The sequence below is a fragment of the Choristoneura fumiferana genome, chromosome 17 (assembly GCF_025370935.1).
Source record: "Choristoneura fumiferana chromosome 17, NRCan_CFum_1, whole genome shotgun sequence".
NCBI lineage: Eukaryota > Metazoa > Arthropoda > Insecta > Lepidoptera > Tortricidae > Choristoneura > Choristoneura fumiferana.
The window spans coordinates 18560974-18574207 of record NC_133488.1 but is presented as its reverse complement, the minus strand read 5'-3'; the positions used below and the strand labels follow the sequence as shown (position 1 = coordinate 18574207).

The 13234-nt window shown below is 37.0% G+C and overlaps 2 protein-coding genes across 4 annotated transcripts in view; both read left to right on the top strand.

Moving 5' to 3' along the window:
* The window catches only part of LOC141437372 (unconventional myosin IC-like), a 131421-nt gene that overhangs the window by 78854 nt on the left and 39333 nt on the right, over positions 1-13234 (top strand). The gene's annotated exons all lie outside the window — the stretch shown is intronic.
* Positions 6592-10535, top strand: LOC141437374 (unconventional myosin IC-like). The gene is made up of 3 exons (XM_074100681.1): positions 6592-6761; positions 7766-7922; positions 10416-10535. The coding sequence occupies exons 1-3, from the start codon at positions 6706-6708 to the stop codon at positions 10533-10535; spliced, it is 333 nt and encodes a 110-aa protein (XP_073956782.1). The 5' UTR covers positions 6592-6705.

Sequence of the window (13234 nt, the reverse complement as noted above, 5' to 3'; positions counted from 1 at the left end):
CAAAATTATAATTTGAGAGACAAACTATACTTTAAAAGTATAAGTAAGGTACTACTGTTGTTGAATAAGGCTGCATTTACATGCGAGATGTAGTGGAAAAAGCTGAGCGGCGCGAGGATTAGTAAATTAAGCGTTTTTATTGGTTCATGACAAACACATTTCTGGCATATCTCCAGTGAAAATGCAGCCTTATACTGCTAGTAATGATCGCGGTAACTTTAGTTTTGCAGATAGCAAATGAAAAGAACAAACAATACCTGTTATTGCTCAAAGCGTGACCATTTAGGATTTTAATGGGTCAAGAAAAACATACATGTTATAAATCAAAAGAAACGTTAACAAAAGAGGATGATGCACAAGTTGAAGCGTTGCCTTGACGAATTCAGATCTCCGCAAGTGACTCATGAAACACTTTAAATTTAACTTTTCTGAAATTCTTTATCCTGTTGCCAAACGCACCCATTTTTTCGCAACTTCCGCATTTACAGCTATAACTATCACGATAGTGATTTAATCAACATTTTTTTCCTTTAACACTTAGGTACCTACGTACGACCTAGACGAGGGTCATCCGCTTTGTTATTTGAAAGTTGTTCAAATTCTTTTGTGTGATCAATAAACAATTTGTGCTTAATAAAGTACATTCGGCCATTGTTCTTAGTGTCAATTTGTTCTTTATAAAGTACCCGAGGACTCACGAGGATAGTCTGCAAATATTTCCAAACAATGTTTGACGTGCAACATTAAGACCATTTATACTTACCTACCTGCTGAGCTGGCAACGTTGCATTTTTTTTCGTTTTTCTCGATTATTCCATAAAAATTGAATGAAAATTAAAGATGTGATCTGTTAGAACTGTTCTTAATAAATTTATAAGTTAATGTGTCTATGCAATAATTATTCGTGATAGATTTTTATTTTCGTTAATATACATTTGTTCGTTTTAATGAATATAAAAGTCTATCACGAACACTTTGTAATAGACCACATTTTTAGTTTCATTAATTTTTATGGAACAATAGAGAAAACTAACAAAAATGCAACTTTGCCAGCTCAGCAGGTATAAACGCTCTTAAATTAATTATATTAAGACCATTTCTGCGACATCAACGCTCGATGCCGTGACCACATACAAATGAAAAATAAAAACTAAAAGGGTCCGAATTGTACATTGGATAGTAAAACAATAATGTAATTTGTGGCTGAATGACGGGCAGTAATGAAAATGGGTCGGCTCCCGAGTGATTTGGACAAACGAAGGCACGCCACCACTCCGTTATTCATAGCGAACTTGGTCACAAGCTGACTCAACACCTTATGCAAATATTGCTTGCGTTTGTTAATTATTTTCCTTATTGTTCAAGAAGGTTTTGGAAGTTCAAGTGTTTTATGAGCTAAATTATTATTATACTTCGTTTTTTAAGGTTCCGTACCGCAAAAGGGAAAACAGAACCCTTATAGATTTACGTGTTGTTCGTCTATTTGTCTGGTCTGTCCATATGTCCAATCTTTTTCCCTGGAGTTTGTCTGTAATCGAAAAATCCGTAGGGTACTTCTGGTTGTCTTAAAAACTTGAAATTTGGTATGATGGTAGTTCAAGGTAGCTCTTATAGAATCGCCAGTAACAAAAGTCTGAAAATCTTAGTCTCATCCCATACGACACAGTAGGTATTAACGGAGAAATTACTGATCTATTCATTAATTTTTATCTTGATTTTTTTATATTCATCTAATCCCATAATTTACAATATAAGAACATGCCTGAAAAGGAGCTCTATTCGGGATTTCTGTCATTGTCCAGAGAGAACAGTAGATACACGTTGTATTAATTGATATATTTTATAGTTTCAATGTACACAAACAGGTAAAAAAAAATGACCAAGTGCGAGTCGGATTCGCGCACCGAGGGTTCCGAACAAATTATTAAAAAATAATATTTTTATTATATGATGTAACTAAAAAATTATGCTTTTTGCAATTTTTCCTTTATCTGTGCTATAAGACATTGCTTCGTACCAAATTTCAAGATTCTGAGTTCACGGGAAGTACACTGTAGGTTTTGATTCCCTTGTATGCGAATGTCGAAAATTTGCAGCATAAACGGCTGTATCTTTTGATTGCGTTGGCTTAGAAGTTTGAATTTTCACAGCTCCAAGGGACAGTAGACTTGAGTATTTGATATGAATTTCAGCTTGATACCTCCACGCGTTCCTGAGAAAAGGGGTCTTGACAGACAGACAGACAGACGGACAACAAAGTGATCCTATAAGGTTTCCGTTTTTCCTTTTGAAACCAGGTTTGAGTAGACATAAATACCTACATATTATTACAAGATTGTATTTCTATTGTTAAAACCTGTGTATGTCGGCGGCCGATCGTAAAATCCGCCAGATCACGAATTCCTAGGCGTATCGTGAAATGCCGCCATTTCATGAATTGGCTAAGGGACATCCGCCATATCGTTTTAAAACTCACCGTTAGCGATTTGCCTAGTGACGTTTAGGCAGATCATGAAATTCCTAGGCATATCATGAAGCGCCGCCAATTCATGATTTGGCCAGTTTAGGCAGATCATGAAATTCCTAGGCATATCATGAAACGCTGCCATATCGGTTCTGGCACTTCGCTTTGTCGGCATAGTTCACATATAATATATATCCGTGCAAAATTGCAGCTTTCTAGCATTGAGAGTCCCTGAGCAAAGCCGCGGACGCACGGACAGACAGACAGACAGACATGGCGAAACTATAAGGGTTCCGTTTTTGCCATTTTGGCTCCGGAACCCTAAAAAATGAAATATATATAGCCAACTCTTTGTAATGAATAACAACAACGATTAACGATTTAACACCATAGATTTTTGCTAATTCTATAAGTACTTTAAATACCCATATAATTCACACAGGAAAGTTTACAAGGAAACTGCAAATAAATATAATTATGAACATTTAATCAATATACATTTAATCATTATATTAATTAGTAGCTTCTGTGGACCCGGAGTATACGCTGATAAGGAGATAAAACGAACAATTAGGGGAAGCCAATGAACCATGTTTACCTTATCTATGAGGTCATGTTGGAAACAATAGAGCCTACGAAAAATACGTTAACTATTGTAACATATCAACGGTTGAAAGGCTAATTGATCTAAACGACATTTTTTGAGATATTGAGGTATATGTTCGGAATCAATGAATTTTTCTGTCGCTTGATCGCGTGCTTAGGTCTATTTTTAGATACATTACAAATCAAAATAACAATTACATTATGATCTTTAGTTAATGAGCAACAGTCTTAGATAACTAAAGACCAGTTAATCACTAAAAGAACACTTATCTGATATGTTTGACGACCGGATGGCTAAGTGGTTAGAGCACCTGACTACGAAGCTTGAGGTCCCGGGTTCGAATCCTGGCCGGGGCAGATATTTGTGTGAATAACACGAATATTTGTTCTCGGGTCTTGGATGTTTAATATGTATTTAAGTATGTATTTATCTATATAAGTATGTTTATCCGTTGCCTAGTATCCATAGTACAAGCTTTGCTTAGTTTGGGACTAGGTCAATTGGTGTCTAGTGTCCCATGATATTTATTTTATTTATTTATGTAGCAAAGTAAATGCTAGTGTAAGACATTAGAAACGTGGTTACGCTCGGACGTTATTTTAGTCTGATGATTAAAATTAATGATAGTATTATAAATTTGCCGTGGTCGCCTAGTGTTTGACCTATGGCCTCTCAAGCTGAAGGTCTAGGGTTCCAATCCGGGCTCGTACCTCTTAAGTTTTTCGAAATTCATATGCGAAATTACATTTATTTACGAGTTTTACGGTGAAGGAAACCTGCACCAACTCGTGAACAAAATCAATAGTGTGTGTGAAGAACAATTCGAAGGGGGCCTGCATGAGAACTAAGGCTCAACCCTTTTCATTCTGAGAAGAAGCCTGTGCCCAGCCGTGGGATGTAAATAGGGTAGGATGATGATGATACAAATGATACATACCGGCAGAAAACCGTTTCGTGTAAACGTGGAGACTGTCGGTTGAATTCGTAATCTCTTCGAAGGTTCTTACTATGGCAAGACGGGGACTACACAGGGCGTCATATCATAGCAGACGCCGTCCGAAATCGTACACGTCAAAATGAAAAATCTTCTAAAAATTGCAGGTGGTAGGACCTTGTGCAAGGTCCGCCCGGATTGCTACCACCATCTTGCTCGCTAATCCTGCCGTGTAGCAGCAGTGCTTGCACTGTTGTGTTTCGGAGTGGGGAGTAAGACAGCCGGTAATATTACTGGCACTTGAGGTATCCCATCTTAGGCCTCTAGGTTGGCAACGCATCTGCAATACCCCTGGTGTTGGAGATCTTTATGGGCGGTGGTGATCTGTTACCATCAGGAGACCCACTTGCTCGTTTTCCATCCAGTAGAATTAAAAAAAAAAAAAAAAACATTTTTTTTCCCCTAGCCGCGATGTACTCGTAGGTATTATTATTAGTGACCCCCTCCTAAATTTCAGGCTGCGACCGCGCCTGTCATAGCTTATAAAGCACCATAATAATTTTTGATTCATATAACACCAGATAATACATATATTAGCCAGCTAAATAGCTTGACACAAACCCTAATCGTTATGGTATTTGTGAATGTCACCGCGGCGCGGCATTCGCAAATATCACGAAAGCCATCACGCCGTCTACATAGACGATGTGACATTATTATAACCTAAAAAAACAATTATGACTGCTAACATTAGAGATATTAACTTGGAAATTAGTGAATAAGTATTCACATGAAACGTGACTGCAAATCTTGATAAACTTACATTGACCAAGCACTATTGTGACCCATTATGAAATCTTATTTATGAACCGATTTGTTTTTTTTTTTAAGTTCGTCTAGGAATGTCTTCAATTAGGTCCCATAAGCACCGAATCAGGATCCGATGATTGGCTCTTAAGGAAATCGAGGGAACTCTTCAAATGTTGTCCCTACTTACCTATATAGTAAATTGGATATGTTTAGTAGTAACTCGTGCATTTGCTTTTAAAAATCATCATTTGGTGAAGTGGAACTGATGATGAAGACCACAGTTGACCATCGGAGTTACTACTCAATAACAATTATTTCACGGGTTGAATTTTAATTACTTTGACACAGTTGCTAAGCTGCTCCTCAATAATGAACTTCTCTGCATCGGAAAAAGCAATCGTTCGTAAAAGATGACGAGCAGTTGATATTATAACTATTGTACCTATCTTAGATTATTTACACTAAAAGCGTGAAAAAAAAATTATAACAAAAAATTGAACCGACTACAAAAAACCATGTAAAAATTTTTCTACCAGTCTGAAGTCGGTCGGTGCCTCAGCACGAGCCAGCAGGAGTGATTGAAGCCCAATATAAAGTGTGTAGGTGAGGCACTTAGATAACTATAGGTCCTCTCCTGCTGGCTCGTGCTGAGGCACCGACCGATTTCCGACTGGTAGAAAATTATTTTCATGGTTTTTTGTAGTCGGTTCAATTTATTGTTATAAAAAAAATTATCACGGAAAATTACATGGTTCCCGCGGTATAGCGATAAACCGTTTTTATTTCAACTCCAAATTTGTTCCTTATTTGTTTGTTATTTGTTGTTGTTTGTTTCCAGCTTGTATTTTCGTTGGTAAGATGATTCTTACCTATATTTGTTACCTTTTATTGAAATAAATAATATACATTATATTATGATGATGATTGAAATAAAAATAACCTTACATTCTCCAACAGTCAATTTTATTACTTTCTTTGGGGGTGGGGGGGAGGTAGGGGTTCGCTATCGTCTAGAAACTTTAACAGGGGTACGTGGAGCCATAAGTTTGAGAAACCCTGCGATAAACGAATTTTACGCGGACGGAGTCTGACCCCTTAGCTGTGACATAAAGGGGTTAAGTCCAGGTGCAATGATGTCACTGGGCCGTTTCCGACCGCCGCTTACGCACGTCGCATCCTTATTCCGATAGCGCCGCGTCGTCCGGTCGGCTATGACCACATTGGCCCCCACAGCAGCTGTTGCATAACTGTTCTATTATTAACTCCATAATGTACTTTGTATGACCCTATTAAAGAACTAACGGTAATTAATCTAAAATTCATAGAAAAAACAGAATGCATATAAAAACAGAATTGTAAATTTTAATGTCAGGAATAAATGTTTTCTTTCTTTCAAACGGATGGATCGATTTCGATGTGGTTTTTACGTGAAAGCGAGTTTCCTTGTGGTGGTTATTAGCTATGTTTCATTAGAGTCGGTTCAGCCATTTTTCAGATATTGAACTCTGAAATGACAATGCCAATAGATACATATAACTGTCTCATGCCACGTGTTTGCACTAATATTCACTACGCTAAGTAATTTGAAACTAATTGATTCTAGACAAAAATAATGCTTATCGCATCTAGCAGACGTTTTATGTTCCGTAAATCTGTTTGTTCCTTAATTCTTCATTAAATCATTACAATGTGTCAATGTTTGACTCTCATTAATTAATGAACATGTCAGCTCGTCATCGTCAGTTGATATCTAATACTTGAGGATACTAACCGTATTGTCATAAAAACTTAGATAGCCGTTGAACATGTGTTTAACATATATCAGTTCATAGATAGTGTCATTTTAGGAATGTTTAAGTAGTCTTAGTAGTGTTAGTTAACAATCAAATCATGGGTTACAGTGATCAAGAAAACTATTTTACTTTGTATCGGATTCAAACGTTGCGGTAAGAAAATCTTATATCTTTAAACGAACGATCCTTGTATAAAATTTTACACGCAATAAGATCGGTAATGTCGACCTCTCTCATCAGCGTAGTGGCTCAGCGGTTATGGTGTTGGATGAACTGTACACTGTGGGTCTAGAACAGCTATTTACTCGTAGTTTGCATGTTTTTAAAGCTAAATACGCATCTTCTTCAAAAAACACAATCTAATTTTGCAAAGCCCTCAATAGTTGAATGAATAAATGAATATATAACTGTATAAAATTCCTTCTACTTAAGGCTTTTTTGTATGTTTTCAATTTTATACTATGCTCCCTAATAACAGGTCTTCTTCTCTACGTCGTCTTTTGTACAGTCACTTGCATTAATATCTGCCACAGCCGAGCTTGAAAAATTATCTGACACGTCCTCCCGGCCCTAGAAATAGAATCATATCAGATATTTATGCACGCTTCGTTGTGTCAGATTTAGTGCTGTGCTGGCACAAAATGGTTCTCTATCGTTTGCCCGAATTTCATATGTCCGAATGTATCGTTTTCTAGAATTTTCATTTGCCATAAAGTAATTTATTTCTAAAATAGTAATTTCTTCAGAGTTGATATTAAAACTAACCTAAGCTGATTCTATATGATGGTATTTAAAAAAATCCTGAAAACAGCACGGTTCTATATATTTTATGGCAAACGTTGATATGGCAAGTGAAATTCGGGCAAATAAAATTCGGGCAAGTAAAGGTGTTTAAACGGGCACAGAATAGATACTTAGTGCTGGCCCGATACTAAAATTCAATCCGAAATTCGAACTTCGTATCTTGCCTTCCAGCTGACGCTTTTATTATAATACGAGAGTGAAAGCGACGGTACGATACGAACTTCAATTTTCGAATTTCGTAGTAGCCCCCCTGGTGACTACACACAAATGGCAGTCACTCCGAAACGCTCTCTAAAACCTGATACGGCGATGCTTACTTCAAGTTACTAATCCATTGCGTGTTCTCTTCACAGGTTCTTACGGCCGGTGTCGGTGCAAGGCGCGATGGAGCACGCGCTGCAACAGCGCGAGCGCGTCGGCGTGCCCGACTTCGTGCTGTTAGAGGACTACCAGTCCGAGGCTGCTTTCATAGACAACCTGAAGAAGCGGTTCAATGAGAACATTATTTATGTAAGTTGATATCCAAATAGTCGGGCATTTTTACTTTAAGTAAATATTGTAGCGGCTACCAACATCACCTAGCCTTGGCCTTGGTAGCCTAATGGTTTGATCAAAGGCCTCTAAGCAGAAGATCGTAGGAGCTTTACGGTAAAGGAAAACATCGTGAGAATACCTACACAAACCTGTGAAACTAATCAATGGCGTATGTGAGTGAAGTTTCCAATCCGCACTGAGCCCACAAGGGTACTCTGCCTCTGCCTTTCATTCTGAGAGGAGGCCTTACCCAGCAGTGGGACGTATAGGCTGGAGTGATGATGATAAACGCCATCTAGTCTTCAATTATAGAAACTACCTACTCTCTGCATAGCAGTATCGTAGTTTCTTAACTTTTCGGTCCCCATGCATAAAATCTGCCTGGAGAGAGGTCAATGTAGCATATCCCCACCTTGGTGACCCACAATAATGGACTAAAACGCAACCTTCGAAGACTTTACAAGGAGAAAACTTAAGCCCAGTTTAGACTTGCAAGAAAAATCGTGCCAGTTGCATTACATTGCGAGGCCGTCAAGCCAACGAGTTTGTAGTGGTCAATCGAGCGCCGAAATGTACTGCAACTTGCACGATTTTTCTTGCAAGTCTAAACTCGGCTTTAAACGCTCTCTACCCTCTCTTGTCTATATTTTTATACTTTATCCCGAAATATTACACAGTTCCCAAGGGATAGCGATAAATAATGATTTCTTGAAATCGAAGATATCTTGAAGCGAAGCTAAAACGAAGAATGCAAATGCTCCACAATCAAAACTAGTGATTACGTACTCGTAGGTGTTAATTGGAGATTATGGGTACGATCTCATTAACCAAGATTAGTTGAATGGCCGCGGCCACTGAAGCCATTGAATAACAGCCAACCGCAAATGAGCAATGCTTTCAATCACATTCAATACGTGGCCTTACCACAAAATCCGGCCAAGAGCGTGTCGGATACGCCCAAAACAGGGTTCCGTAGCCATTAAGAAAAAAAAAAGTATTTTTTTTCTAAGGATTTCGTATTTTATACGGAATCTTCCAAGTTATTTTATACCTTAGGCTGCTATTTACTCTCTCTCTACTAATAATTCTCAAGAAAACTTAACCGTTATAGTTTTCCTTGTAAGCTTGATATACTTACTCCCATACTGAATTTTTTCAAATTTTTCCACCCACCGCTTTAGATTTATGAGGGGGGGGGGGGGCGCTCGATTTTATTGAAAATTTGCACTTTAAAGTTGAATATTTTGCAAACTAATCACTGAATCGTCTTAGCAACCCCCTAATGGTTTGAAGACACCTATACAACGATACCCCACACTACGAGATTGGATGAGAAAAAAAAATCACCCCCACTTTACGTCTATGGGAATCTAAAAAAATATATTTTTTGATTTTTTTATTGTACGATTTTGTCGGCATAGTTTACATATAGATTCGTGCAAAATTACAGCACTGATAGTTCCTGAGCAAAGCCGCGGACGGACAGACAGACAGACAGACATGACGAAACTATAAGGGTTCCGTTACATAGTAAAATTATTGATATAATTGAAAGAAGTGTCTGCGTGCGTGCGTTTGTTACTATGAACTGAAAAAATTACTTTGCTCACCCGCGACCTTATGATAGCTACCCGTTTATGCACGAAATGTGTGTTCACAGTTCACACACTTCCACACTGTAAGAACACACACAAATCACACAAACCCATCTATCACCACCACCACACTAAACCGACGCGTTTCGAACTCAACCAGAGCTCATCTTCAGAGCAACACAACCGTTCACCCTGTATTATCTTATACCCTGAATTTATGTGTCTATAATACATATGATGTACTGATTTGTGGTGTGCAATAAAGAATATTTGTATTGTATTGATCACCATGCTACCAGATGTTAGACTCAAACTACCTACTCTTGTTACTCTCCAAAATATACCTCGTTGAGTTTCTTGCCGGATTCTTCTCAACAGAGGTTTTTCCAAACCAGTGGTTGATTTTTTTTGACATTCATAAGCGCTTGTTATGCCTAAATTTAATAAAGATATTTTGACTTTGACTTTCACGCTAAATGGATTTGGACGAAATTTAGTGACCTTATCTCTGGCGTAATGTTGTTTGCTCGAAACTCACTTAGCATAACTCGTAAATCGCATAAACTTTTTTAACAGAAGAAAGTAACTAAATTATACTTTACATAAAATGTACTTGGCGTAAGACATTTCGCATAACATTCGATTCGTATAATTTCAGCAAATTAGTTTCACCAGCAAATTAGTTAGGTTAGGTTAGAACTGCGACTAACTCGTACCACACAAGGTATTAAGTAAGTCAAACAAGATTATGCGACATGAGTTTCGTACAATCATATAGGTACGATATGAGCTTCGGCGATATGATAATTATGTCAAACGATAATTATGCGAAAATTTTTAGTCTATTATAGTATAACAATATTATCTTCCACAGACGTACATTGGCAACGTGCTAATCTCCGTGAACCCGTACAAGCACCTGCCCATCTACACGGAAGAGAAGACTCAGCAGTACTACAAAAAAGCCTTCTTCGAGGCGCCTCCGCACGTGTGAGTTCCATTTTCAGTTTTTTCTAAGGCAGAAATAGCTTAGCTGTAAGTAACCTTTTGCGTATAGTCAGAAGCAGAAGTGGATGAGCGGTAACGGTTCTCTAAATGCGTTTACCTTTACTTGCCTGAATTTTATTTGCCCGAATTTCACCTGCCATACCAATGTTTGCCATAAAATATATAGAACCGTGCTGTTTTCAGGATTTTTTTAAATGTCATCATATAGAATGCAGCAGATTAGGTTAGGTTAGTTTAATATCAACTCTGAAGAAATTACTATTTCAGAAATAAATTACTCTATGGCAAATGAAAATTGTACAAAACGATACATTCGGGCATATGAAATTCGGGCAAACGATAGAGAACCCTCTAAACGATCTTTACACGACTCTACTGCCAAGGTAATAAGAAAGTGCTTATACTCCATTTATTTTAACATTTGAAACTAAGGTAAAATTTGCACACGTTTTTAACTGTAACAACGAAACTATTTAAAATTGTGTCAACTTCTATTTAATAAAAACATAATAAATACCGCTAATAAATTTACCTTCATGTAGGTATTTTTAGTCCATTTGTGTTCTAAATTCACCGTTAATTCAAACATTAAATTAAACGGAGTATTGGATTATTTTGAGCACCACAATCGCTCTTCTACTTCTGCCGCTGACTGTACAAACGGGCAAGAGTCTTGGATCGAAAATATGATTCGATAGTAGTGAAAAATTGTGATAGAAATACTAATCAAGTGGACACCAGAAAAATACTGCTCTATGTAGTCAACTGTAGTTTTACCTATTGTTAAATAACTATAAACAAAGTTTTTTTTACCACTTTCGAACAGTATTTTGGTGTGATGCGAATTAAAAAATGAAGAATTAATTTCCAAATAAGTTACAACATAGTTCAAAATTGAAATAGAACATCATTAACATTCGCATTTTGAAGAGACATCGAAATTCTTCATACATAAGTGATCAATTTGCGTGCCTATTAAATTCTCAAAGCGCGACAATAAACTTAATAAAACATATAAAACTAGACATGTGCTACGCAAAAAACCAGAGCGTCTACGACGGCCAAGGTCCCGAAACCCAAGGTTACCGTAACGGAACGGCCAACGACCAATCGTTGATCCAAATAACTTCCCACAGTGCACGACTTCACAAACGTATGAGTAGCTATGCCCTGAATTGCATCCTTATTCTTACTACCTAGGTAGGAATATTAAAAATGAGAAAAGAACTAAATCATATTTATCTGTCGCATTTGTATTTCATTTTTTTTTTCTCTATTTTTCTTAGCATGAACATTTGTGTAGGTATTAGGTTACTTATGCGAAATAAAGATTTCTTATTATTGTCTTATATAACAAATTAACAAAAAAGTAAAACCGACTCCAAAAAAATAACAAAAAATGGAACCGACTACAAAACCCTTGAAAATATTTTTCTAGGTACGTACTAGCTCAAAGTCGGTGCCTCAGCACGAGCCAGCAGGAGTGGAACAATAGTCGTCTACCTCACCTACATACTATGGGTTTCAATCCCTCCTGCTGGGTCGTGCTGAGTCACCGACTTCGAGCTAGTACGTACATAAAAAAATATTATCAAAGGTTTTGTATTTGGTTCCATTTTTTGGTATTTTTTGTTATTTTTTGGTCGATTTTACTTTTTTGTTATTTTTTTCTCACTTTTTAGTGATTCGTAGCCAAAGTACATCTTACAACGATTCCATTAAGCCCAAACACGACTTAGTTACGTTGTTTTATAACAGAGTTCCGTTGCCTACCTTCTGGCTTCAGCATCAGATCAGTTCGAAAGAATCATTAACTTAAAGCTTCTTCTTAGTCGCTTATCTAGGTATATTAATCATGATCGTTTATAGACGAGCGAGCATTACTTAGCTTTGATGAGTTCCATTGGTCCTACGGTCTTCTTCAGCAGGTCCAGGTTACCTAATGATACTTTCTGAATGTAAATGCTAATCTTAATGCTAACAATGCCAAAATCGCCATAGTTGTGCCTATAAAATTTGAGGTTTGCCCTCGATTTCCCTCGGATTCCATCATCAGATCTTGACTTGATGACAATGGACCACTTAAGAAGAGTACCTTTCGAATAAAAAAGAATTTTGAAAATCAGTCAACAATTGACTGAGTAATCGATAACATACATTAAAAAAAACACAAACATTGTAACATAGAACCTTCTCCTTTCTTGAAGTCGGTTAATTAGTTAATGACACGAAATTATTATTCATTAAATTAAAAAAAACCAACCAACTGAAATAGGGATCCGTAGCCATTACGAAAAAATTAAGTAATATTTTTCTAAGGATTTCGTATTTTGTGCGGAATATTCCAAGTTTAGGTATATGTATTTTATACCTTAGGCTGCATTTACTCTTTAACTACTAATAATTCTCAGAAAACTTAACCGTTATAATTTTCCTTGTAAAGTCTTACTTACTACCATCCTGAATTTTATCCATTTTTTTCACCCACCGGTTTAGATTTTAGAGGAGGGGGAATCTCGATTTTAATGAAAATTTGCACTTTAAAATTGAATATTTTGCAAACAGATCACTGAATCGAAAAATCGTTTTAAAAACCCCTAATGGTTTTAAAAGACCTATCCAACGATACCCCACATTACAAGGTTGGATGAGGGAAAAAAACACCCACTACGTCTGTAGGGAGGT